The sequence below is a fragment of the Chlamydotis macqueenii genome, chromosome 13 (assembly GCF_036417535.1).
Source record: "Chlamydotis macqueenii isolate bChlMac1 chromosome 13, bChlMac1.mat, whole genome shotgun sequence".
NCBI lineage: Eukaryota > Metazoa > Chordata > Aves > Otidiformes > Otididae > Chlamydotis > Chlamydotis macqueenii.
Window position 1 is genome coordinate 242823 of NC_141568.1, and position 26354 is coordinate 269176.

General features: G+C 39.3%; 1 protein-coding gene and 1 non-coding gene across 3 annotated transcripts in view; both read right to left on the reverse strand.

Annotated features, from left to right (window-relative positions):
* Positions 1 to 26354, reverse strand: part of AP1G1 (adaptor related protein complex 1 subunit gamma 1) — a 42732-nt gene that overhangs the window by 14068 nt on the left and 2310 nt on the right. For both annotated transcript variants that reach the window (XM_086758172.1, XM_086758173.1), the window contains exons 2-11: positions 19001 to 19204; positions 14708 to 14832; positions 11957 to 12098; positions 10646 to 10742; positions 8264 to 8340; positions 4266 to 4361; positions 3683 to 3763; positions 3341 to 3439; positions 2873 to 2928; positions 1877 to 1990 (exon numbers count right to left, since the gene is read on the reverse strand). In XM_086758172.1, the coding sequence (XP_086614298.1) occupies positions 1877 to 1990; positions 2873 to 2928; positions 3341 to 3439; positions 3683 to 3763; positions 4266 to 4361; positions 8264 to 8340; positions 10646 to 10742; positions 11957 to 12098; positions 14708 to 14832; positions 19001 to 19201 (1088 nt within the window). In that variant the 5' untranslated portion in view covers positions 19202 to 19204. The remainder of the gene's footprint in view (positions 1 to 1876; positions 1991 to 2872; positions 2929 to 3340; positions 3440 to 3682; positions 3764 to 4265; positions 4362 to 8263; positions 8341 to 10645; positions 10743 to 11956; positions 12099 to 14707; positions 14833 to 19000; positions 19205 to 26354) is intronic.
* Positions 471 to 557, reverse strand: LOC147599024 (small nucleolar RNA SNORD71). The gene has a single exon (XR_015260080.1). It is a non-coding gene; the product is annotated as a small nucleolar RNA SNORD71 (small nucleolar RNA).

Consider the following 26354-nt stretch of genomic DNA (forward strand, 5'->3'; position numbering starts at 1 on the left):
TTTATACCATTATTAAAATTGTTTTCGTCTCTCCAATAAGTTCCCAACTCCTTACACCCAACCCTACTGAGTTACAAGTTTTCCATGTTTATGTTTAACTTTTCAGTCACATTACAGCAGATAGATCAATACTGCAGGTGCACAGAGGTACTCTGCAATCTTAATATCAGGCATTTATCTCAACATATATTGCTTACCTTCAATCACATTACATGGCTTATTTCTGTCACAAAGCTCCTAATCATGTAGTTTGATCATATTAAGCAGACAGACAAAAAGACTTGAATGGCAAAGCCATTCTGAATTATGCTACATGGATCGAAGATGCACTGCAGTAGTAAAAAGAATATCAGAACCGGCCATGCTTCAGACAACCAAAACCAGGTATCCTGTCTTTCCCTCAAGTCCCAGCCCTTGAAACTTTGTACCTGGGGACTGACATCCAGTCAATATATCGCTTCAATGGAGACAGTGCATTGTCAGCAGCATGAGTGTCAGCACAGCAACATCATGCTCTGCTGATGGATCACTCAAAGGCTTCATCCTCCAACAGCACTCAGACATGAAGCTCTGTCATTTGTAGCACACCTATGTTTTCCTAGCAGGCACCAACAAAATGCTTTTGTTGCCTTCTATCCAAAACCTAGACGAGGCTTTGCTATTCCACAACTGAGCCTCATGTTCCTCTGGCACTGAAGAGCAAGAGCAGCCTGGCTTGCTCAGCCTATAAGATACAAATCTGTGGTTTGGGATAGATTGCAACAGTAAAAATAGATTACAGTTAAAATTAAGTTTCAGAAGCGAGACACATCCAATTTCTTTCATAAATATGAAGAATGGCTATCAGAACAAGTATCTATGGCATATCTAATCAGTTTGACAAAATGGAAGGAAAAAAAAAAAAAAAGAGGTTGAGCAATTTTGAAAGTATATTCCTGATGTGATGAGAGTTCAATGAAATTTTGGCCTACAGCAGATAGATTCCACAAGATGGAACAGGAACACAACTGTCTCCATCACTGACATGTTGTATGCTGCTCAGACCACCAGTTACAGAAAGAATAATGATGAGGAAGAGAGTTCTGAAAGATAAAGCAAGCAATCGACAGGCTGAAAGACTCAATTTAGAAGATTAAGAGTGGTATTCCATATAGGTTGGGCAAAAGTGAGATCAAACAATTCAAGAGCATCTACAAGTGTTTGACAGAAACAGGAAAAAGTTACTATTATGGGTTATAGGAACAGGACTGAAGTAATGAGAAGAAACAGAGGTTTAGACTGAGTATCAGAAAAGTCTTCCTGTAGCGAAAAGTCAGGTTGCAAGCTCTTCCATTGCACTATTTAAACAACAAATGAACACGAAAAATGCATAACAGGACGTGGTTTGTAAACAAATTATTTGAGCACAATCAAGTAAGTCTGAATTCTATCACTGCCTAATCAAATTTAATCTAGAATACATTACTTGGATGGCTGAACACTGCTTCAAGACAACAAGCACTGCCTGTCCACCTATGAAGGAAACGCAATATGGAGCATGTCAAAGTAGCTTTGATTAGGATCATACTTTACGGAAACTTTCCATCTTGTTGTGAGCACACAATCTGATCTCCATTGAGATTCCATTTTGGAAAGATTCAGGCAAACAGAAAAATCTTTTCTTTTTTCAATCCAAGATGCATAAAATGTAAAAGTACCTTCCCACAGAAAGTGGCTGCACATCTTCATCACCTTCTTTGAAGTATGAACCATACTATGCATTAATATTAGTCTCACTTACAGCTCCCCAAGATTATGGTAGTTTTCCTCTATGCCCTGCTCACTTTCCATAGGGTGTCAACCTGTCAACTACCTATTTCACTGATATTTCAATTACCTTTTAATGGAGACATCCAGATCCTTCAGGCAGTCCACAATCGTGCTTCTATGTCGCTGTACCGCATTATGGTCTGTCTGCACAGTCTTCAACAATGATGTCAAAGCTACATATCTGGGATAGGGATATACAGTAACAAATAGTTGACAGTAGACATTTAATTTCTATGCACAGAATCTCACACCTCCCAAAACTTCATCTTATTTTGCAACAGAACAGGGTTCTCTTGTACTCAGTAATGAATGGGAATCTTCCAGGGCACTGCCTGGCCTGTCTTCAAAGGTGAGTTACCATACTAAACTGTAATGTGTAACAACACCCTGCTGCCTGGACAAGCACATGTCCCAGTTCCTGGGCTCATGTCCATAGTCCAGTCTTCACAAAGATTTTGGAAAAGACGAGGCAATTAAAGATTAGACCTCTGTAGATCATACACTCAAACTAGTTTGAGTTGCAGTTCCCAAGGCTAGAGTCTTCTACCTATACCATGCTTTGCAATCAAAATGCCTAGAGTCAGGACTTAATTTCAGCAGCTGCAGCAATTCTGTTTCCAGATTCATAGTGATCAAAGTCCAGTCAATCTTCCTTGTTGCCAACAGCACACAATCAGAAAAACCACAGTCTTTGCCTAATTTGTCAGATCTCCAATGCCAACTCCGATTTGAGTATCACCACAGATCAGCTGGGACGACACAGGAGATTCACAGCTCATTGGAAAAACTCACTTCACTAGATTTAGAAATGACATGTCAAGAACTAGATCATACAACCAGACTCATCAACTAAGAAAGGCATGGCAGAAAAAAGGATGCACCAAGGAAAAAAAGAAAGAAAAAAAAAAAAAAGAAAAAAAAAAGCTAGACAGTAACACTAACCCAAACAACAGTATTTCCCAATATGATCTCCTGGAAAGCTCTACTTCAGCATAATCTTTCTGTAACTGTTTCTCTGACATTTTAAACTAAGTGTTGCCAAAACACACTTTGTACAACTTACCTAATATTTTTGTCGTTGTTTAGTAAGAAACGGCCTAGGATGTTAATGGCTAACACCTGCAGAAAGAGTTAGGGAAGGTCAGTGATGAAAAAAGGCTGCTGGTCATCTTCATTGTTTCAAGATTATTTTAAAGGCAACCTGTCAAAGCTACATTGCAGTTCTTGGCCAAAACCATAACAAAGAACTCTAGAAGCTGATTAAGCAGAGGAAAAGCTAAGACAAATACAGCACAAGTTCCCTCCTGCACTCAAAGAAATACAGTCTGCAGGAAGTTTTGCTTTATTTTGGTTATTTTTAAAGAACACACACCACTTTCTGAAGAGGCTACAGTCTTTTCCAGAGCCAACTGAAGAGCTTTGTTTGGGTTAAACAACTTTGCTTCATGTCCTTTACACAAATTACTCTAATACAAGCCGGGGGGGGAGGTGGGGGGGTGGGCGCGGGAAGGCCATAGCAAAGGCAACTTACTCTCAGTCCACTCTCAGATTTTATGTCCATAATAGTCAGCACAGTTTCATAGAGAATGGCATTTCCCACATTTTTACTTGTCTCTGTATTAGTTGCAACCTGGAGAAAAGAAACAAAATAAGCGACTCCAAAGCATCTAAGATTCCCTTTGGCCTGTTCTGCAGAATAGGCAGGGAAACTAACCAGTCCCAAGCAAACAAGCATCACCTATGAATGTGTCTCTCGCAGCAAAATCCAATCCAGCATACTAAGCAGCCGTATCCTCACCAGTGCTGCTCAATCCAAATTATTAAGAAACCAAAAGAGAAAGTTTAAGCTTCTCATTAACCTTGCAGATCTCACCTGTGCAAGTATATCATTCATTGCTTCACTAGAATCATCATCATTTCGCCCTAAAATTCTTAGTAACCGCAGGATTCGTACCTGTTTGACAAAATAAAGCAAATAAATTCATTGGATGACCGTGTTTTACATGTGGATCATGAAATGCCCAGTACACTTCCTGAGGAGTGGCAAAGAAGCAAAACAAGCTGCTGATTTCCATTCCTAAGCAAAACGCTTCTCCATAATAACACCTTTAACAAGAACAGGCTTATGCTGTGCTCCTTTTCTTCCCACGAGCCAGAACTGTTAGGAGTAACCCCACTATCCACTAGGCACAGCCTTGCAAGACCAACACATGTTGCTGCTTCTCCCTTTTGTCACAACTTCATATACTATGATAAGGCATTACAACTGCTTTTTAAACCAAGGCAGATGTCTTTCACTAAGGTAGATGAAGAGCATTTGCACAATTAGCTCTAACACACACACAAAAATCTTAAAATCAATACAGCTGTGCTGAGGTAACCACCTCATCATACCTAACTCTCAAAATACAGTACCAGAATTAAAGCTATTAATCAGTCTTTGCATCAGTTCTTACCTGCAAAAAGGGGTCACTGATCCCAGACACATCATGCTCTGGTGAATATCCAGACATGATAAGGTTCTTCAGAATACGAACTAATTGGGGAACAAGCTGTGAAGAAGAGAGTTTTCCTATTAGGGAAATTAGTTCCTTCCTCCCACCAGCTTTGAAGTACAAGTCCAAGAAAAATCTTGTCTTTGAAAGCAAGTCAGTCTATGGATTCTTCCACAAAGTTCAACCTGCATATCTAGAGCTGATATTATATGAATACCTACAGCTTAGCTAGGGCACAACTAGAAACAGTTAAGCTGGGACCTGAGCAGCATATTGTATTCTTTAATGTATTAAATCTACCAGAGCTTGGCAGCTGAGACCTGAGAGGAAACACCAACTTAAATTCCTCTCTTCGTGAAAAGGGAACGTGCTAGGACTATTGAAATGGTATAATTCCATGGCTTTACATTAGCTCATGACTCATTTTTAGCACCCATCTCCATGGAAACATCAGGCATAGCCAAGAGTTTTTATCTTTTCAAGTACTGTACTGCTATGATTAGAGTAAATTATTAAGAATTCCTTCAATTTGACACTCCATCCAATGTAGCTTCTAGAAAGAAAAGCTTTGTGATCTGCTTCCTCTCCAAGAGTTTCCAAATAGGGCAGAGAATGGATTTTCCTCCAGTCTTCCTCCAGGGCTCTATTGGTAGACAACTACTTCCCCATAAGGAGCTTCAGAGTCTCCTGTTCATTACAAACTTCTTGGCAAGAGCAGCAACACCAAACTGACCAAATTCTTTGCTTCGCTGCTGTTAGAAGGGTTCTGCATTAACAGCAGAGAAACTGATGGAAACACTGCTAATATGCCAGTTTCAGGTGCACAAAAACATACCAACTTGCACTGTTCGTATTTTAAAGTTTCTTTCCAACTGTGCGGACTAAGAAACTTCCAGAAGCAGTTCAGATTCCTGATGTCTCCCAGTAGACATCTACCCACAGGAATAAGTTCTCCCTCAAGACTTGTACACACCTTTGAAAAAATGCTACCTATTCGCAAAAGTTTGGTTCAACTCCCTCCACCTTAAGCATCTCTAGCGATGCACTTCATCTGTCAGGGCAACTCTGAGGAACCGTAATAGAATTTCTCTGTAGCATTTCACACATGTCGAGCAAGTAATCAACTTAGGGTAGAATATTGCAAATAACCCAAATTAAAAAGTCTTGTCCACTTGTTAAAGCAGACAAGCTATAACAAACTTAATATTTATCTAAAAAAGCCCCCAAAAGTTATGAGCAGCTATCAGTAACAAAATAATCGCAAGGATAAAACGGAAGTTCATTTCCAACACATACAGTGAAAAATCTTGAGGTTGAAAGATAGAAACTAGATTAATTTTAATTGAACTGTAAGAGAAAAACCACTCCTGGTGGATGACACAGATGTAGATCTCTATAAGCTGTATTCCTCCCATAGAAAGTTTCTTCTGTCCCTCTCAGTGCCGAGATTATTAAAATAATTTAGACATTGGCTGGAGATGAAGTGACAAACTAGACAGAGGACTTATGGTGGCTGCACTATATGGATTTTTCATTCCTGAAGCACAGCTAGCACCAGGACAGCATGATTCTTTCTCTCAACTCTATGCATGACAATCCCAGTTTATCAAAATGTTCTCTGCAAAATCCCTCCCAATGATTCACCCTTAAGTCTTAACAATTTTTTCCCGTCCTTGAGATGGGCTGCTCCTGCATTCATGTATACCTACTATGAGTCAGGGATTGCATTCACACTCAATTTTTACCAGGTCAGAGATTGCTTATAGTAAAGTGGTGTTTCAGGTTCAGGAGAGATAGCAGCAGAAGGTGCCAAAACCACAATGTAACTTATAGAGCACAACAGCTGCATGTGGACATACTAAATAGGCAATGTTTTCTGGACTAAACTTCTGTACATTTCTAGGACAGTGCAGGAAGTAAACCAGCTGAGTTTCCCCATCATCTCTTTTTATTCCTACCTTTACTCTTCAGGAATTGCCTACTCCTCTGAAAACATGCATTTCACAGAACACGCAAACAAAATGAACCATGAATTCCCTATTATCTGCCTTAAAAGAGAAAACCAAAGGATGCTGCAACATCTTCCCTTAAAAGAGAGTAACAGGCAAGTGGAGTGACCTGCTGGAGCATTCCTGGAACCCCGATTAACAGTTTCTCTGCCTTCTAACATGCAAGAGTTATCAGGGCTGAGGAGAGGACAAAGGGAAACATTACAGCCATGGAGATCGGTTGAGGGCCACCCCCCCAGTCTTCTGTAGTCAAATTACACCCATGAAAAACATCAGCAATGCAGTTATACTCCGTAGCTCTTTGCAGCACAGTAAGCCCATTTACTGGTGGCTAAGTAACTGTCTCTCCTGCTCCCTTTTGGGAATCACCTAAAGTTGCTTCACGATTCAGGCAAAACAAAGCCCTGTTTGTGATAAGAAGAAAGCCCAGGGCTAGAGTTGCATAGGCACAAAAAAAATTCCCTAAAGAATCCCTCAAATCAGAGAGAGCTTCAGGAAAGCAGTCTTGTGTCTGGAGAAGGCCACAACTGAGATTCAGGGCTGCCATGGGTATAGAGGGTTAGTGACAAGACCAGACCAGCACACAAAAAGCATTAGACAAGTACAATTGATCTAAGCACGTGGCATCAATCACAAATGTGGCATTAAGAGGCACTGCCTCACAAGAGGCAAACATCTACAGATTCAATGCAAGCATGCACCATCTAGAAGAATTAACTCTTACCTTTTCATTCTAACACACAGCAGGATTCCAAACAGACAAGAGGGACAAAACAGACGAAGTAGGCATTAGGGACAGATCAATGTTATACCATTCACAGCATAAACAACTACAAAAGACAGCTAAAAAAAGAATGTACCGAGTACCTAAGTTTTGTGGACTCAGCTCTTCTCTCTTTTCCCATGACTATCATCTTAACTGAGCAATTAATAGCAGGGATGGCTACCTTCAGAATGACCCTAGGCCCGCTTTCATTCCTGCTCTGACAGATACAATCAGGTCACGGAAAGATGCATGCCAAAATGCTAAGATGCATCAGAGGACATACTGTTTGAAATCCTTAATGCTGCAGATAAGCCAAGGAAGAACAGTAAAGTGGGCATGCAAATAAATAAGCACCTTTAAGACTTGCAGAGGAGCAAATAGCCAGTTCTGCTCTATCAGCTTTGTTCAATTTCTCCTTCTTTAACTAAGAAGTCAGAATGGCACAATCAATCACATTTTCAGATGCCCTTCTATCGGTAGTCTTTCATATGGCAATAATACTGCACAGGAAATTATAGCAAACAGCATAAGGAAGTTTGCGCTGGGGCAGGGAGAGAAGTAAACATTCCTGATCAGAGGACTAAGAGTGACTTTGACTCTCAAACTCTTAAGTCAAAAAGGAAAATGATGTAATATAGTATGCACCAGAGATGAGGTATCACAGAACTAGAACTTCCACTGGTATTTTTGATGTGAGTTTATATAATTGTGTGGCTGTGGCTAAGGTATTCAGGTGTCTGTATAAGCCTTAGTTTTTAATTTTTGCCGCTTTATGTTTAGCACATTCGTGATTCCAATGTCACTACGCAATTAGCTACAAAAAAAATGGAAAAAACCCTAAGGGAACATCAAAGCGGCACTTAAATTTAACTTTTGGATGAGTTCCATACTGCACAATCCTAAGACTCATATTTTGTAACTTACCCACTTATTGAAGGGGACTACAGCTAGATACACACAAAATTCTCAACTTCAGTTGTTTTTTTTTTAAAAAAAAACTTTGACAACAAGCAGACACTATCATTAAATTCTTCACCTAAATAGTTTTAAGTATTTAAGACGTGCACTGCTTTCACTAGGGAGATTAAGAGGACGCATCAGTTAAAAAAGACCCCAAAAACCCCTAACCCACCAAAACCAAAACCATGAATATTAACTCTGTAATGTTATCAGTTCACACTTACCTTTCTAAAGTGTGCAAGCATGTCTGGGCTTCTCTCACACATCTCTGTGAGAAGGACAACTGATGTGTGAAGAACACCTAAAGGTGAGGGGGGGAAGAAAAAGGTATCTACATTTAACATAACTTCACTGGCTCTAGACCTGTGACAAAAATCATAAGGAAACAATGGGAAACCATTAAAAAAAAAAAAATTCCTTTTTGAATCCAGCATATCTACCCTGAAATATATTTGCACTTGCAGCTGTGCTCATGTCTTAACGGTGCAAACAAAGGCCAAAGGAGGAGAGAAACTTGCATACTAAGTATACAGTCAGATGGTAACAGACATAGGTGGACTAGATGATCTTTAAGGTCCTTTCCAACCCAAACCATTTTACGATTCTATACAAATATAATACTCTAGAAGGACAGTATCTGTTAATTGCATCGTAGGTGTTGGGTTCCTCGTGCTTCCTGATTTTCTCTTCTGATTTGGGTATCCTAGGCAACCTCATGTGACCTGAACTGGGTCTTCCTCAGAAGGTCTCAGAACTCAGTACAGAGAAAGACACTATAGTAGAGTCCTTGGTCAAATCAGTGTCTGTGCATCAGCAGTCAGCTGCTGCATGCCCTGCCTTAATGAAACCCAAAGTGTCTCTAAAAATAGTTAGGAAATGCATGTCAGTAGCAAACTGTTTAACTAGAAGTCAATGCTAGATAATTTGTTAGTGAGATACAACCTTGTAAAGCATGAAACTTGAACAACGAGCATTATTTTTCATCTGCATTCGGCTGCAACACAGCAATCCTTCTCAGATGCTAACTCTTTCACTTATTTATTTTTTGTAGCTGTTAAGTCTGTACTGGAGAGCTCCTGACTCAGAAAGAGACTAGAAGCCTGCTTAATAAGCAACATTTTCTACAGAGATGATGACATTTATATTCCACAAGCTACATAGCTTTCTGACCTATTGCAGGTTCTATCCAAAATCTGTTTTCAAGTACATAAACATCTGTGTATAAAGCTTGTGCCACAGCTTTTGTAATACTGACGCTCCTTACTGCCACTGAGACCTCCCAAGAGGCTACTTAAAGGGTTTCATATATATACACATATATTCATATACATTCTCCTTCAAAGAAAGCTCAACACAGAGCCCATGGCTAAGACTGCTGGAAAGGAGATACTGATTTTTAAGGATGAACAGATTAAGGAAAGCAGAAAGGATGATCCAGTTCTGGAATTCAGGCGAACCTAGACTCAACTCTCTGCTTGGGTAAGGCTTAAAGAGAAGCGTTCTCCTCTTTAAAGAGGGAACGGAGGAAACAGAACAGCTCTTAGCTTTTCAGGGTTGCATAAGACAGAGGGGGTCATGCTACCAAGCTGGTTCACATAGGCCTCACTTACTGTTACAGAGTCTTACAGCCTACTGCCTGTTTGAAGCAGTGCCTGGTCTAAATGTTCTGATCATCACATTTTAAATCAAGGTAAATGAGCTGCACACACATGAACCACATTCCACATGCAAACTGTCCTGTAACTCAAAGGTTTACAACACATTCAGAGGAAAAAAAACAAAAACAAAACCAAACACAAACATACTGACACAATAATTTCTCAGGAAGCTACTGTGGCCCATTAATACTGTTGCACTTACAACTACCCTGCCTTGAGACAGAATTTCTTGTAATGGGTTTTTAGCACTGCAAACATCTACTGTAGAACTCCTAGCACATCTATTTATTTGCTTGTGGCACATGCTCATTGCAAATGTACCGCAGGACTAAGATTTCAGGAAGTGAGCACTAGCTTTGATACAAGTCAGTCAAGGTGAAATGTTAGCACTTCTCTTGAAATAATCTTCTAGAAGCATCTGTGCAAGAAAATGCATTGAGACAGAATAATCTTGCAAAGGACCATTAAGGTGAGAACTTGTTTTATGATGCTGTTCTGACAAAAAACAGCACAGAAGACTCTTTCCTGACTGTGACGTAGGTATCTCAGTCCTGGGAATGCCTGTTAAAATGATGTCAGAGAATCCTACAGTAGTATGCTAACAGAAGACACACAAAAAAACCGTCCTAAAAAGTGCACTTTAGAGTCCCTTTAAGCAGTGTATTGGATAAAAACCACAAACTTTCCCATTCCACCCACTCTGAAGCGTATCAAAAAAACAGTGCAAGAGTTCCTTTTGTCACCCACACCATGTAAAAGTCCTGCTGACTAGCAGAGTCATACACTTCCCTTCCTCTGAATGAAGTTTGCTTTCACTGCATAGAAATCACAAGAAACAACTAATACAAATACACCTCAAAAGTTCCTTCCAAACAAAAGGCTTAGGTAGCAAGTGCACCATCCTGTAAAGAAAGGCATAGCCTTGCTAAGTAGAGTCGCTGATATTACCATGGTTCTTCTCATTCAGCAAGTTTTTGGTGGCTGGCAGGAACATCTCCATGAGTTCAGGCACCTTTCTAATGACATGAACAGCACACAATGCTGCCTGTATAGGAAAAACAGCTCTGTTAGTACATACTGTAATGATAAGGATACATGTTTTGAAAACATTTAGCAGGGCAAATTTAATTATATACAAAAGCCTAGAAAGTTTACATTTTTCCACCTCTCTACTACAAGTGATACTAAACAGCATCACAGAAAAGAGTTCAATAAAACTACCAGGGGTTGGGAGGCGAGGGTGGAAAAGCACTGAACTACAAAGTAATACTCACACTAGCAATGGTTCATTTTTACATTATTCACTGCAAAGCAGCTCTGCCTTTAATAGGGCTACTTCAGTCTGTCTTCCTGTTGCTAGGGAGGGGATAACGCATTGGAAGCAAATAATGAAATTTATGTCAAATCTATAGCTCATTTTCTTTCCCTTGACTATCATCTCCATCCCCACAAAATAACTTCCTCCTGCAGGTGATGGGTCCCGTGAAAAACAAAAGTATACTGCAAAAAAATTGCCTACTTCTAGGGTGCAGAAGCAACAGGAGACACTACTATTTGCAGCTGCTTGAGAATCAAGTGCACTGAGGGCCTCTTCCCAGAATACAGCAATACCTCTTAGCAATGCTTTTTCTCCAATCTCTCTCTAGATCCAGCACTAGACAAAAAAGTAACAATGCATCTCTTCCTAAATCTTACTGCTCCCCATCCTCCCCAAGACTTAACAATGAAATAAATTTAAAAGAACAAGGGTGATTACACTTTGCAGATGCTACAGCTCACTTGCTATGGAAACAAGACAATTTATAATTGTCTGCCTGTTTCAAGGTCTTAATCTTTCTATCTCTTATCCTCCTCTTATCATCAACAGAAGAGATTAAATAGGTTCAAATCTTCAGATATCAGCTTGCACTGCTAATGATGAAAGTTTCTCTGGATTTATCTAAGATATAGAAATAAAATTGATGACTAGAAGTTTGGGGTTAATGTCTGAACAGGCAAGTGTTCACATTACCATGAATAAACTTAAGCTAGAGAGTATCAAAATAGAAACAACTGCCTCATCAGTTGGAGGCTTGTCTTTTAAAGGCTTAAACACATTCCTGCTATAGACAGATAGAGAGTTTAGGCCTCTGTCTTGCACACTGGGAAAACACTCAGCCAGCCTGATTCAAGTCATCTAGTATTCCAGATATTAGCACAGTAACTAATCCATCTTGAGTTTTAATCCGTAACAAGGTATTCAAAAGTTCCCTGATGTACCTTCTTCCTAAGATAGGAGTTGGAAGTTTTGAGGAGCTTTTCCACCTCTCCTGCAAGGTCTCTGCACATTTCTGAGGAGCCCATGCAGCCAAGAGTGCAGAGTGCCAGCCCCTGCACATATTGCGTGCTGTGATTAAGGTCACTGTAAAGGAAAACAAAACAAAACAAAAAGCCAATCAGCATGCACACAGAGAACCTGAACACACAAGGAAAGGCATCTATACCTACAGTCACCTAACCAGCTGCACACATGGCTTGGAAGAACTCTCCAGATTCTCAGCTATTTGGGAGCATGCTTTAGGAGCAACAGCAGCTTTGAGTGCCTGTACCACAGGGTTTGCTGCTGCTACTACTACTAAGAATTCTTAGAATTATAAAGATAAAATACTTGGTTAAAACTATCAGGTGATTATCTAGGGACTGAGCTGACAAAAGGGAAAGTCACACAGAATTCCACTAAAACTTCTAAAGTAAAGCCAAAACGTTGTATTTTGGAACTTGCATGCAGACAGAACCTAACATGAAGTACAGTCCTGCCGTGACTCTGTGGGTTATCCCGGTTTAAACATGTTCTAGGATAGGCTTTAGCTTGTTATTTACAAACCAAACAGCATATAAAAAAAAATAAATCTATGTACAAATATCCTCTATCCTGAGCAAAAGCCACAAACCCCACCACTCGCACACCTTGAAAATAATGCATACAGGAATTTTGTTTAGCAGTCCTAACTATTCATATGCCTAAGGAAGTTGCAAAAAGTGGTCAATAAGAATTTAAACCACCTAATAATAGATGCTATTAATCAGGCCAGCTACCAATATCACACTAAGTACAAGACAACATAACTTCCACACGGGAATCCCAGTAGCCTTTAAAACTGAATTCTACACTACTTTTCCATCAGGCTATTTGGTACTCATGTCACCACCGTATCCAGGATTCATTGTTGAAGAAAGTAAAAGCTATGGCTCCTGGTTTGGGAGGCAAGCTGAGGACTGTGTGATGGGAGAGCAGGGGAAACGAGTTGTAGATAACCAAATGCGCACAACGTGCAGAAAAGCAAGAGACAGTATTTTGGTTGTAACATCAAGCAGCTATGGCAACATGCAGATGAAAGAACAGATAGCACATGCCACTAAACGCGTTGGTTTTTTTGTTTCCTTTCTTTAACAAATTTTTGGCAGCTATATATAGCTGTGTATACAGCAGGTATGTGCTTCACAAGGGTGCTTGCATTATTTGTATCAAAAAAATCTAGGTCTTGCTACAAAATAATGAAAGACAATGCCATAAATCAAATACCTTAACACCTACATAAATGCAAGACAAACTGACAGATACAGAAGCCAAAGGAGAAAGCAATAAACAACCCACTGAGGTGGTGGGAAGCTGTCCACCAGGTTTGCTGAGCTTCAGTCTGACCCATTTCCAATTCAGACTCGCTACATCCTTACCACACAAATTCCTTGTAGCACAACCAACCAGAAGAAGTGTTAACCTAGCAGCCTAGTTCTAATGGAAGAGCCTCACAGGTATGACATTTCAATGAACAATCTTTAGCCAGATGTCTCTTCTCTCCTGGACACTAGGCTCAAAGTTAGCAAATCCTCAAGCCTGCAAGTTTTGTCAAGTTTCTTTCCAAGCACTTTGAGGCTTTACTTCCTAGTATCTGGGAAGCTTATGATCTAAAAGTAAATAATAACAAAACTAGACACATCACACACAACCAAGCAGGCACTTGGATGAATCAATCAGAACTCAGTTATTCACTCCTGCTTCCATCCATCTTGAAAAGGAGTGCTATTGGAAATGCACCAATCATCACCTACTAAACTATAATGCAAACCAGTCCCGGTTTAATAGCATTCTGCTGAGATGAAAAAAAAAGTTAAAAAAAAAAAAGTTTCCCATCCAGTCTTGTCTGACTTCAGCAAGATGCCAAGCAGACAGCACATCCTGAGTTGCTGCCTTGCTTCCAAAGAAAATAATTCATCAGGACCGTTAGGTCAACCTTAAAAAGAAAGTATGATACACAGCCTTGACCGCTGACGTTAGCAGACTCTTCAGAGCTTACCAGCAGAAGTCAAGTAAACAAACACAGGACAACATGGCTGCAGCAATTTATATGACACTGTGACAAACGATGGTCACTCCTGTCTATAAAGTTTTAAGTATTATAAAAACATCCTGATTCAGTCAAAAGGTGCATAGACCTTTATCAATGCTGCACTACTGCTTGCCTGGCTCTTTCCTACTGCAAGCTGGAAGTAATTCATAGAAATGGAAGAGAGTTCTTTACAACAATTGGAGGTCTTCAGCACTGGCTGAGTAGCTTACTGTGGCAATTTCATCTTCATGATTTTCTTTATCTTAACATGACCTCCGGAAACACATACTACCATTCTGTAACAGTAGTTACATGAAGTGTTGTTTGCCACATACACCTCTTCAGGATCAAAGCAATTTTATATTCTCTTTCCTCTAAGGAAGCTAGACAGGATCATCCAATACAGTACACTACTGGAAGTCTTGTTCAGTCAGCAACATACAACAAATTGAAGAGATCACTTTTCTAACACAAGGGAAAAAAACAACAACAACAAAAAAAACAAAACAAACAAAAAAAACCAAACAAACAAAAAAAAAACCCCAAACAAACTAAAGTACTCCAAATATCACTGTCAGGAGTGTCCTTTCAGATCCTGAAACCTCAAAGCATGTGTTGATGGAGAGAGAGGTGGTACCCTTACTTCTTGATGCAATTGGTCATAAGAAGATGGACATCCTGTCTCTCATCCAGCAGCAACATGGCACCTAAATACCCAATGCGCTTGTCTGTGAATTTCTGAGAGGCAATGAGCTTGAGGCACTCCAACTGGAAAAAAAAAAAGGAAAAAAACAAGAAAAAAAAAAAAAGACAGAATTAGCTTAAACTACTTCTTAGCTAGAGGAGAAACAGTTTGAATTTTGATGTTTACTCATTGAGTTGTCTCAGAATGCATTTTTTAAAGTATATTTTATTGCCATTTAGATGATGTGGAAAACAAAGAAAAGTTTGCCCAAAGCTCCCAGCAAGCCAGCAGAAAAGTCACTAGCAGCTCCTGCATCTTGAAGTAGATATGTGCATTTATGTCAGATCACAAAAGTAAAAGATAACATAGTTACAGAGACAAGAGATTCATCATTAAAAACAAAATAGTAAAGATCTGGAAATATAGATGATGTGTCATGTTTGATATGCACCAGAAACTTCAGAACCAGGCTTAAATGGGTCCATCTACCTACCAGAGAAAGGATCAATTTTCTGTAAGTTAAGCTGTCAAAACCAGGTTTTGTTTGTTATGATCTGTAACTAACTTGCTAGCTAGATGAACTTCAGATACAGTCAGAGATAGTTAAGTTTTTATGTTGCTCTGTAATCTATATTTGAACACCTGAAGTTTGACTAAAATCATATGCACTGTAGCCATTACAAGCTTCCCTTCCACCATGCAGAAATGTCAACTGTGTTCAATAGCATAAAGGACATCCCTAGGATAGCCACCACTTGCACTCAGCTGATTAAGAATTTAATTGCTAACCCATTTTAAAACTTAGCACTTTCTTAACAAAGAGAGGGAAGAAAGAAAGAAACGAAAAAAAAAAAAAAAAACAAACAAAAAAAAGACATCACCACCCACTAAAGTATTTTTCTCTAACAGGTAATTAATGAAGTATAATTAATCTCACCCTTCCACGCAGGAAGCAGCGGAAATGGCTTCTCAAAACAGGTAAGAGACCTATCCCTCACAAACACATCCCATAGGTCTGTTTTACAAATTAGCTGGGACAGCAAGTCAGCATACACAATGGATGTAAGGAGGGGTCAGACAAAGCTTGCAACAGATCCATTTTAAAGGAAGTAAAGGGGGCATGCACAGGCAAAAGTACAGGGTATCGCGAAAAGTTTTTCATGGTCTCTAGCTATAGGGAAGCTTGAACAGGGCAACAGACACAGGTGAGATGCAAGCACACACACATCAGGAGGGTAAAGTTGCACAGGACACTGCTAAGAATACTGAAGTGCCACAGAAAGTAAATAGCATGACCTAACCACTGACAAGTTCTCACAGCTGCATGGCATCAGAACACAGACTCACCAATGCAAGAAGTTGTCACATATGAACACCCAGCTAGTGCAGGGTGAGAAACTGGTAAGAGAAAGCTTGAAAGAAAATGATTCAGTTTGCTAGATTTAAAGGGGCTGAAAATCTAGAATAAAGAAACACCTCTGAACAGTAAAGATCAGTCATCCAGAAGGATAACTGAACTTGCACAAATGGGCAAGATTAACCAGGGATAAGGTACAGAACACTAGATGTGCACCTCTTTATCTTTCCAGTGCTTTCTGTAAGAGAATAATGCATCTCTGAACCAACTTTCTTCTCCAGGTTTACAAGATACCTTCTTATACAACCCTCTTATACAACCCCTTCTCTTTCTGTAAGAGAATAATGCATCTCTGAACCAACTTTCTTCTCCAGGTTTACAAGATACCTTCTTATACAACCCTCTGCAAAAATGCAATGTAGAATTGATGACATCTAAGCCACAGTGTAAGAGCCAACAAAGGCAGAAGACAAATGACTAAGGAAAAGCAGAAGGAAACTAATGACTGCAACAGATACTGTAAGACATATTTCTAGTACTTTTTTAATTTGAAAGTTATTTTTGAAATCTACTCTGTGAAAGACTGATGAGTTCTTGGTTCACTGGTATACAAATATATGCAAACTAGTTTCTGGCACAGTAATACTGAGAAACATGATCAGCTGAAGCTCTTAGTAGGTCTCATTAGTGGAAGAAATCTTGACACCATTATATCAATTTCATTCAAAGGAACAACTAAAACCTGCTACATCAGTACTGCAAGAGATAGATTAGTAAAGTCCGATATGATACAGGCATATAGCCAGACTACAACTTAAGTTTTTATTGACATAGCCACCCTTCCAAGTGGAATTTTTTTGCAAGTGGAAATAATGACAATAATAATAAAGCCATTTGACCACTTGCCCAGGCTGCCTGACACTTTCTAAACTTGCACAAATGGCCTCTGCACATGCTCAAGAGAAAGCTTGCCATCCAGTGCATCTCAGCATGCACTAGCTAAATGCAGGGCTCATGCTCCTATATCCTAGGTCAAAGTTCACGATCCCTGGCTTGGAAAGAAGTAGATCATTCACCTACATCTGACACCTTCTCTAAATTCTCTTTTGTTATTGGCTCACCCCATCCACACTGTTAGCTGAAGACGGATGTCTGCTTACATCTTTAAGAGAGACCGTCTAACACAGCCTGTGGCACTCTCCTGTTTTTCACCAAAACATACTTCCTGTGTATCCATCCCATCACTCTCAAGAAACTTCCTGTCTACAATGATGGACTTTCTATCTACAAGACTACGCTGCTGGAACAGTATGTGTCTTCAACAGGTCCCCAACTTGCGCAGACTACACTCAACCTACACAACATTAGCACTTCAAAGGCGTGCTTCCAGTTATAAGCATAGAGGACATACAAAGGTCTGCAACTAACTTACTTGGAAAATACTTGTTAAAATCTCTTCTCAGCCATGGGCTCTATACCTTCCTGAAAGCGCAGCTTTTCTCACTACATGAGAACCAAGGCCATTAAATGAAGTACTCCGTTCCCAAAACGGTCAGCATAGATGCTTCTGTTGGAGATACACCAATCCCGGCAGGAATAGATACTGAATAATCTGTTTTATCCTTCATCCACTGAGAGCGAAGAGGTAATTTACCATTACTGACCAAAGCAGAAACTGAAAAATTCCTAGTTATCTTGTCTAGCCCTCCACATATGGGATTAAATACTTGAGTAACAAGATTAAATAATCCAAATAAAATAGGTCAAATGTAGAAATTCTAGATTACACTTATCTGTAACACTTTTCATTCTTCTTACAGGTCTTAGCTACTTAGCCTTAATTTTTGTGACAGGAAGTTCCTCTCTTGGACTGGGGAGCCCGGCTATGTGAAGTGTTAAGAAAAGGATAACATACAAATTCCCTTGCTCTTATGCAACAACTTGTTATCCTGTGAGAAGAATCCAACAATATACAAAATGATGCACTTTATATGCAACAGCACAGCTCAGACTCGCTCTCTAACACTTAGACTATTTGGAATTTGATTTCAGTGGTTTGAGTTTACTGCTTCAGTGAGATATGTCAGGATTGGTAAATTCAATCGTGAATGGACAGACTCCCAAGACATGAAGCTACTTTAAGGGATACAACAACGTGACTGACTTTTTACTTAGCTTTATGGAAAGCCTAGGTTAGATTACTACTAACAGGATACTTACTGACTTCTAAGCAAAACAGACTATGCTCCAAAGACTAAGCAAAGCTCAACTTGAAGAACATCCTGTAGATCAAGAACTCCTGTCTTTCTGTCTCCCTTTTCCACAATCTACCTGTGTCAAAAATAGCACATCAAAAATAAGCCAAGAGATGGAAAACTGATACCAGTATTCTCCAAGTCACCTCACTAAGATGGAGACAAGGAACACAAATTTCTTACTGCTGGGAACAGACCAACTCTTATCTGCCTAGAATAGATTGCTTTAGAAGGAAAACCATATAGACCCTCCTTTGAAACACCTGGTATTTTCCATCAGAGACAGAACTCCAAAGTGCTGGTTTGAACCCATCCAGAAATATACATATGTACTAGACTGTGGTTTAAGAACTACTGTTCAGCAGAAACATGGGTGGTGAGGAGCAGACAGTCTGGCCAAAGCAGACTAACCCCAAGTTTCATAACAAAACATAAGTCTCCAAACAGCAGATCTCACTAACGAAGTCAAAACTAACTAATGCAGGTTTAGAACATACGGGAAGATAGACCTCAAAACATCCCAGAAAGTAGAAAGTAAAACTGCAGGTAGAAATGCTCCAAACAAGTCAACGTGCCCAAAACAAGCAAAGCAGACTGGCATATGCACAATAGCACAGCAAGCACTGAACTCCGACCTACCTGTCCAAAATGTGCAGGGTATCCCAGCATGTGCATATACAGCAGCTTTGCCACATTTCTGCATCGGTACGTGTTATCTTCTTCTCGGAAGGATGACCGGATAGCAGCACATTCCTTTTGGATCATCTCACGCTCTTCTGCCTGGGTTCTTGCTGTCCGGATGGTCCGGATCAACTCCCGCAATCTGATGGGGGCTGGCATCCTCTGGGAGAAGAAAGAGATCTGTAAACTTTGGACTGTACCTAAATGCTTCATAATGATCTCATATATTTGCATATTGGGTGGGGTTTTTTTTTTTTTTTTCCTTTTTCTTTCTTACCCTACAATTACATAAGTAGAAGAATTAAGAAAATGCAGGGTGCTTCAGTAGCATGGTTAAAAGTAAACTTGAAAATCAGAGGAATTCATTGTACCTCACAGTTGCTTTTCCAGAACACTAGAAACAGGAATTGCTATGCTTTGAGCTAGCTGTCAGGTAAACATAACATGACTCCCCACCTAAAACAGGCACAAATGGCACTTTGCCAGGTATGCTCTCATATTCACACCACCTGCCTATCTCCAGGAAAGTCAGGCTCCAAAGGAAGTTGATCCCAAACTTGCACAAGATTTCATACAAGTGTTTCAGATAGCCATGCTCCAAAAATCCTGCAAATTTGTTCCATACACGCTTCCTTCTTAGAGGTATGGAAGGCAGCAGAAAAAGCAGATGGAAGAACAATCCTAGCTGTGTGGGTGTTTAAGAGAATCTTCTTTTAAAAATAAATAAATCAAGCTGACACCATCACTTTATGACACACAAAACAGAACTATCCTTTCTAAAACAAAGAAGCCTGTATCAGAAAGAGATGTGCTTTCAGATGCTGCACTAACTGGCTTGCACGACAGCACTGGGTGGGAAGCATACACAGTTAGCAGTGGACTTTGCTGCAGAAAAGCAGAGATGCATGCACAATGAGTAAAGGTGGCCTCACAGTAAGACAGCTGAACATAGCTTTATAGGTCTGGATTATAAACCTAGTCTCCTACAGAATTCATACATAACACCAAGTCTCTTCAGTCAAACCATGCAGACCCCTCATATTCCAGTTTCCCATCTTCACACCTAGAAAGTTTGAATTTATAGACACACAAAGCATTCAATTTTGAAAATGGAAGAGTATAGATGTTCTTTCTGCATAAGAAAACTCTGCCTCAAAATGCTGACATATGTAGGATCAAGACTACTGGACACATTAATCCTTAGTCTTGTCTTGCCTCTCCAATGCTTCCTCACGCATTAATGCTTGCTATGCATTCAGATGCCGCACTACCTAGCATCACAGAAATGGTCAAAGGGAAGCAATAAATCCATCTCCAGAATCGTATTTGAATATGCAATAAATAAGGCCTCTGAACGTTCTTTTAATGCAGCTTGTAATGTTTTACACTGAAAAGAACTTCCTTGCACAGCATATCAACATGTATATGGGGGAGCCTTTAGTTAGATGGAGTCGTTAAATCCCCTCACACAGACCTCTGCTCTTCAGCTAACAGTACAAGTGGTAGTGGCAGAACTTTCAGCAGCAAGTTAAGATTGTAGAATCACAACAAACAGAACATGAAAACTACGCAGAGCACTAGGAGCAATACATTGAGACATACCTATTGTACACAGTCTCTGGAGATTTCACATATTGAAGTGCAAGTCTCGAAGATGCACATACAAATCATTTTTGGAAACATTATTTATGCAAAATGGAAGACTATTTTCACCAGTACAACAAAATACACATTGTCAAAACAAAAGGACAACTCCTCAGCACTCACACAGTAAGTCAACCAAAAGTATGAAGGTTTCAAAGCTTTTCAAATAAAAGGTAGTTTAATTCTACCTGTTTCCTGTCACATTGCACCTATCCACTCATAAGAAAATACTTTTTGTACCAGAAGAGAGCAAAATACTAAAGAGAGCTAAAATCCTGCAAAAAGCCTCCAATGAATAGCTTGCTTGGGAAGTTTCAGAATGAACAATTTAGAACTGGTTAAAAAAAAAAGAAAAGAAAAGAAAAAGAAAAGAAAAGAAAAACCTAAAACCATGGATTTAAATGGCATGTGAAATTAAAGTAACTTGGCAAGAGTTAATTACTGCAAACTAGAGTTTCAATAAAGCACCTACTAGTTGTTTCCTAGCTTTTGCCTGGTTACTTTACTGTGCGGTCATTTAGTGAAAAGTGACAACTGCAGATTGACTGTGTGCTATCACTGGCAACTTGTTAATCTGCTGCCAATTACACGCTACTATGTACCCCAAAAACTTGTTTGCATAAGTGTATCCTTAGAGTCTGCGTTTAGAGTTGAAACTCTGAATAAAGCTTAAGGCACAAGGCTTATCTACCTAGGAAGTCATTCTGCAATAAGGTAGGATATAACTCCCTCTCAAATTCTGTGAATCCTTACAACAACATCTGCTTAAGTCCATGTTTCCATCCTGAATCTGTCATATTGGAAATGGTCTCAATCTCCTATAAAAGCCATTCTTAATTAATTCAAGTTGATCCCTCATTTCTGTATTAGTCTTCAACTTAACCTACTAATTTACATGTTCATCTGGATGACTCCTATCCAGAAGCAGGCCGTAACTTACCTATTAAGCCCATAATGCTGCGGCTTGAAGTAGCATGACTGCAGGCCAGAAGCATGCATTTTGCAGACTTAGTCAAAAATCAGATAGAATAATTAGAACGACAGCAACAAGATCACATGGATATTCCTACACAATCAAAAACATTAATTCACACAAGCTAGCAACCACTTCACATTATATAGTTCAAATCAGTTTGCGCTTGCAGATGTACAGCTAAAGAAAAAAAATGCCTCTACCAACCGAAAGAGACAAGACCACACTGCCTGTGCTTTTCTGGTTCCTTTCTAAAGGAAATACACGTAAGAAGTGCCATGCCTTCCCTCGCCTTGATCAAATCACCTCTCAGCATTACTTGTGTATCAATTTTCTAGGATTCTGATAGATCACAGAACAACAGGAAACAAACATTTTTCCACATACACCCTGCCAAGAAATCCATGACTGGAGACTAGACTCATTGAGCACAATGACAAGCTGTAATAGCAAGACTGGCACAAGGTCTCATGTCCTCCATGGATACAGAGATGGCGCTCCAGGAAGCGGCAGTATAAAAGGCACAAAGCGTGGAAAAGGGCTCCAGCAAGCCCTAGAAGATGACTCATTGGCAAGTATTTATAATTTTGCTGATCATATAAAGAAAGTACAGACAACACACAGCTGTTGTGATAGCACAAGAGGTGATGCTTTTAAAATAGAGGGAGGTAGATTCAGACTGCACCTAAGGAAGACATTTTTTACACTGAGGGTGGTGGAACAGTGGCCCAGGTTGCCCAGAGAGGTGGTGGATGCCCCATCCCTGGAAACGTTCAAGGCCAGGTTGGACGGGACTCTGAGCAACCTGATCTGGTTGGAGATGTCCCTGCTCCTGGCAGGGGGGTTGGACTGGATGGCCTTTAACGGTCCCTTCCCACCCAAACCATCCTGTGATTCTATAACCATACCATGGCTCTGACAAGGCAGTAAAACAGTTACAACATCAAAATCTTACAGGGACTTGATATGTGACCACATAGACTTCACTGAAGGAGGGGATTAGGGCTATATATCAATAACCAGATAAATAATGAGAGTTAAAAAGAATACTATAGAGTTACAAAAGTAAAATATAGATAAGATTAAACAATTTAGAGCTCAGAAGAATTAAAACACTCAAGTGATCATCTAGTTTTGACTATATAATTTGTCTTGAAACGAGACAGAATCTTGAAATTCCCACTATGAACCATCTAAAAGATTAAGAAAAGTCAGCTACAGGTGGCAACCACAAAGCTATCAAATAGCAAACTGCCATGAAAAACTACATTTTAGACTTCTCTGTATTATGGAAATGCATTTTATTGCACAAGATGACTAACACAGAGAGGACAACCATATCACCTAGTAAGAGCAGACCCTAACTTTAACTTCAGCTGGCTAAATGCTGCTTAGAACTTCTTTCAAATTAGCAGGTCTTGTTCTTCAGGATTGGTTAACATTTTCACCAGTACAGGAATATGTTTTTATTCTTCGCACATTAAAATAACTACTTTTAAAAACTGCCTAGTCATTTATCTCTTTCCTTCTTGTTGTTGTTTTGTTTTTGTTTGGGTTTTTTTGTTTGGTTGGTTTTTTTTAAGCAGCAGTTTCCGCTGCCATTTCTTTGCTAACTACAAGCTCTAGAAATCAGGGACAATCCTTGAATACCTGAAAAGAGTCTACTAGGTAATATTCACAATATCTGGAAAGATTGAATATAGAATTCCTCAGGTCTGTTTCCCCCTTCTCATTTTGAAGGCCTTGTTTGTTAGAGTAACCTACTATCAAGATCAAAGCTTCTGAAAGAGTTAGAAACCTAACTCAGATTAATTCCAGTGGTACAGGTGGCTGGTGTTTAAGTTCCTTTAAAAAAAGAATTCCAGCTTTTTTTCTTAGTCTCCAGATTGTACAAAAGGTGTTAGTTCAGTGATTCTCCTCCCTCTGCTACTCATGAATTATTTCCCTGAACCAATAAAAAGGCATTCTTTCTTTACGCAAATCATTCCTAGCAAACTATCCAAAAGTGAAAAAAATTAATCAAGAAAGAAAAATTAATCCTAATGTATTAAAAATATTTCATTTTTTGTCTAAGTTATGCTTCTAAATAACTATTTTCTCTCTTTTCATCATCTTCTACTAGTTAAGCTTGTCATGTTTCAAAGTCCAAGACTTCATTCAACATGTCATTGTGCCAAAAATAGGTAAGTACAGAACCTTAAGAAAAGTCTCTCTTAGAATACAACCATATTCAAATATGATTGATCACCAAATAGCCTTTTCTATTTATAAGCAGCACCCAATATTACAAAAACCCATATGTAAAATGCTCAAGTGCTTCAGCTAAGCTATATTCTTCCATCAGAAATTGCAGTGTAAAGACAAAAGGCCTTACTGTCCTTAAACAAGTGATTGAGTTGAGATCCTTCCCTCTGGAAACTATTCAGAAATGTGAGCTTATGTCAAAAAAAAAAAAAACAAAAAAAAACCAAACATTAAAACAAATTAAAACCACTCTTTCAATATACTAATGAATTTTTTTAAAAAAAAAAAGTTGCTTAAGAACTTGTTTAGGACAAATGACCAAACTATCGAACGTATTTTAAAATTCCATTATTATTCAGCCTTGAATTCTGGAAATATTGAGACATAAAATCCACCAAATCTCATGGAATTATTCACAGGAGGGCTTTACTGTTTGGGGAAATTGTCTGAACTTTCAGTTCAATAAGATACATACTCAGTTACAGCTTTTCCCGTAAATAGTATTTCTGAACTTGGCTCATCCTAGAAAGCAACCCAAGACTGAAGAAGCGTACATTTTCAAACACATCTGAAATACACAACTTAAGTTGCTCCTCCCCAACACATTCCTCATGCAAAACCAGCTTTTGGGAAGTTACATAATTCAAGCCCAACCCAACTCCCAACTGAAATCGGTAGCAGAACTCCCCTACTTGCTTCAGTATTAAGTGAATCAAGCCTCCTGTACAAAGAAGCAGATGATACATCTGGATTACATGAAAGGAATAACTGCAATGGTTAACTACAAAATCCCGATGGCCTCAGCTGTACTACTAATGGCAGGCTTCACACTTCTATCAGACACTTTAAAACAACAACAACAAAAAAAAAAACCACAAAAAAAAACAACAAACAAAAAAACGGACACATTAGCAGTAGAAACAGAAACACAGACTGCAAATAGAGAGGAAGCTGTGAAAAAAAGCAGAGGTATTCATATATAGTCTAGAATTACCAATATTTATATAGAAAACAGTAAACACCTAACCAAGGAGCACTACCACCATCAAGAAGGGCAAAGAAGGGTAAAGGCAATGCAAGAGAGTTGAGAAAAAAAGCAACCAACCATGCAACGTTCCAAGTGGAAAAATAATATCTCTTGAGAAAAAGCTATTTAATACAACAGAGAACCAGAAAGGAGACAGTAAGTAACATCAGAAAATTAAAAAAAAATTTTAAAAGGCTGCAGGGGGCTTCAAAACACAGTATGATAATAAAAGGCAGTGTTACACTTTGCATTATACAAAGACAGCATGTGGAGGAGGAACAAAAAAAGGAGGTCAATTAAGGAAAAAAAAAATGCCCCAAAACAAGAGCTAAAAAATAGTCTCAGAAGAAGTGATGGTCCCATTTCCAGTTACATTCAAAAACCAAGAACTGTGGCACAAGAGTACTCAAGGGGCAAGGCACCGTGCTGTTCAGAAGCTGAGAGGAGGATGAGAGACAGGATAGTGACAGAGGACATCGCACTGTTTTTCTTAAAGACCTTCAGTTTGAACAGATCCTGTGAGCTAGCCAAGCTGAACGCTGCCCTGCCTCTCTTTTCTCTTTGCTTCCTGTGGCTGCAGCCCAACAACAGGATTTAGTAAGACTAGGTAAGCACCGTTGATGAGGTTCCCGCTCCTGCACAACAGTACAGGTACACCAAACCAAACAAATCCTGAACTGTCTTCAAAAGATGCACTGAGCTTTCAACAGATGTTAACCTCAGCATCTGCCAAAGAAGAAAATAAATATTACCTATTTTTTTAAAAGCTAACAAATAAAGCGTTGGAATAAGGGGTAGCACATCTACATAGCTGGTCAGCACAACAGATGAGATCAGATTTCCAGATTCCCTGGCTTCTGTTCCTACACTTCAATCACTGCTGACCCACTTTACCTTTGTATTTCTCACCTGCTTCTATAGTTTCCTAACTGTAAGGTAATCTGGTTATTTTACTTCCAGTTCACTTTCCTGCAAGACATAATAATAATTTATAAAGCCCTCTAATACTTTGTGACCAAAAAAAACCACTCTTTTTTTTACCTTGGTTAATGCCAGACGAAAGATGAGATGCATGATATACCAGGTAACTTCAGCTGTGCCTCAGGAAGTTCTAATCTTAGATTTTACCAACAGCACCTCTGCCAAACAGCAGATAAAGTCTAACACTACCACTTGCTATATTAACAGATTCACTTACACTCACGTTACTGTAACTAGTTTTGAGTTACAGCCTCATCACTTAACTAACTCCAAAACTCTCATCCAACGAAGCGATACTGCTACCAAGGCAGACCAGACCCTCTTCAGAGAACAGCTCAGTGTCACCTACAACAAATTAACATTACTTTCCATCAGAAGAGTTTGCCCTGTTAACAAAAAAGACAAAGAAATCAAACAACCCATGTCCTGAAGTTATACACACT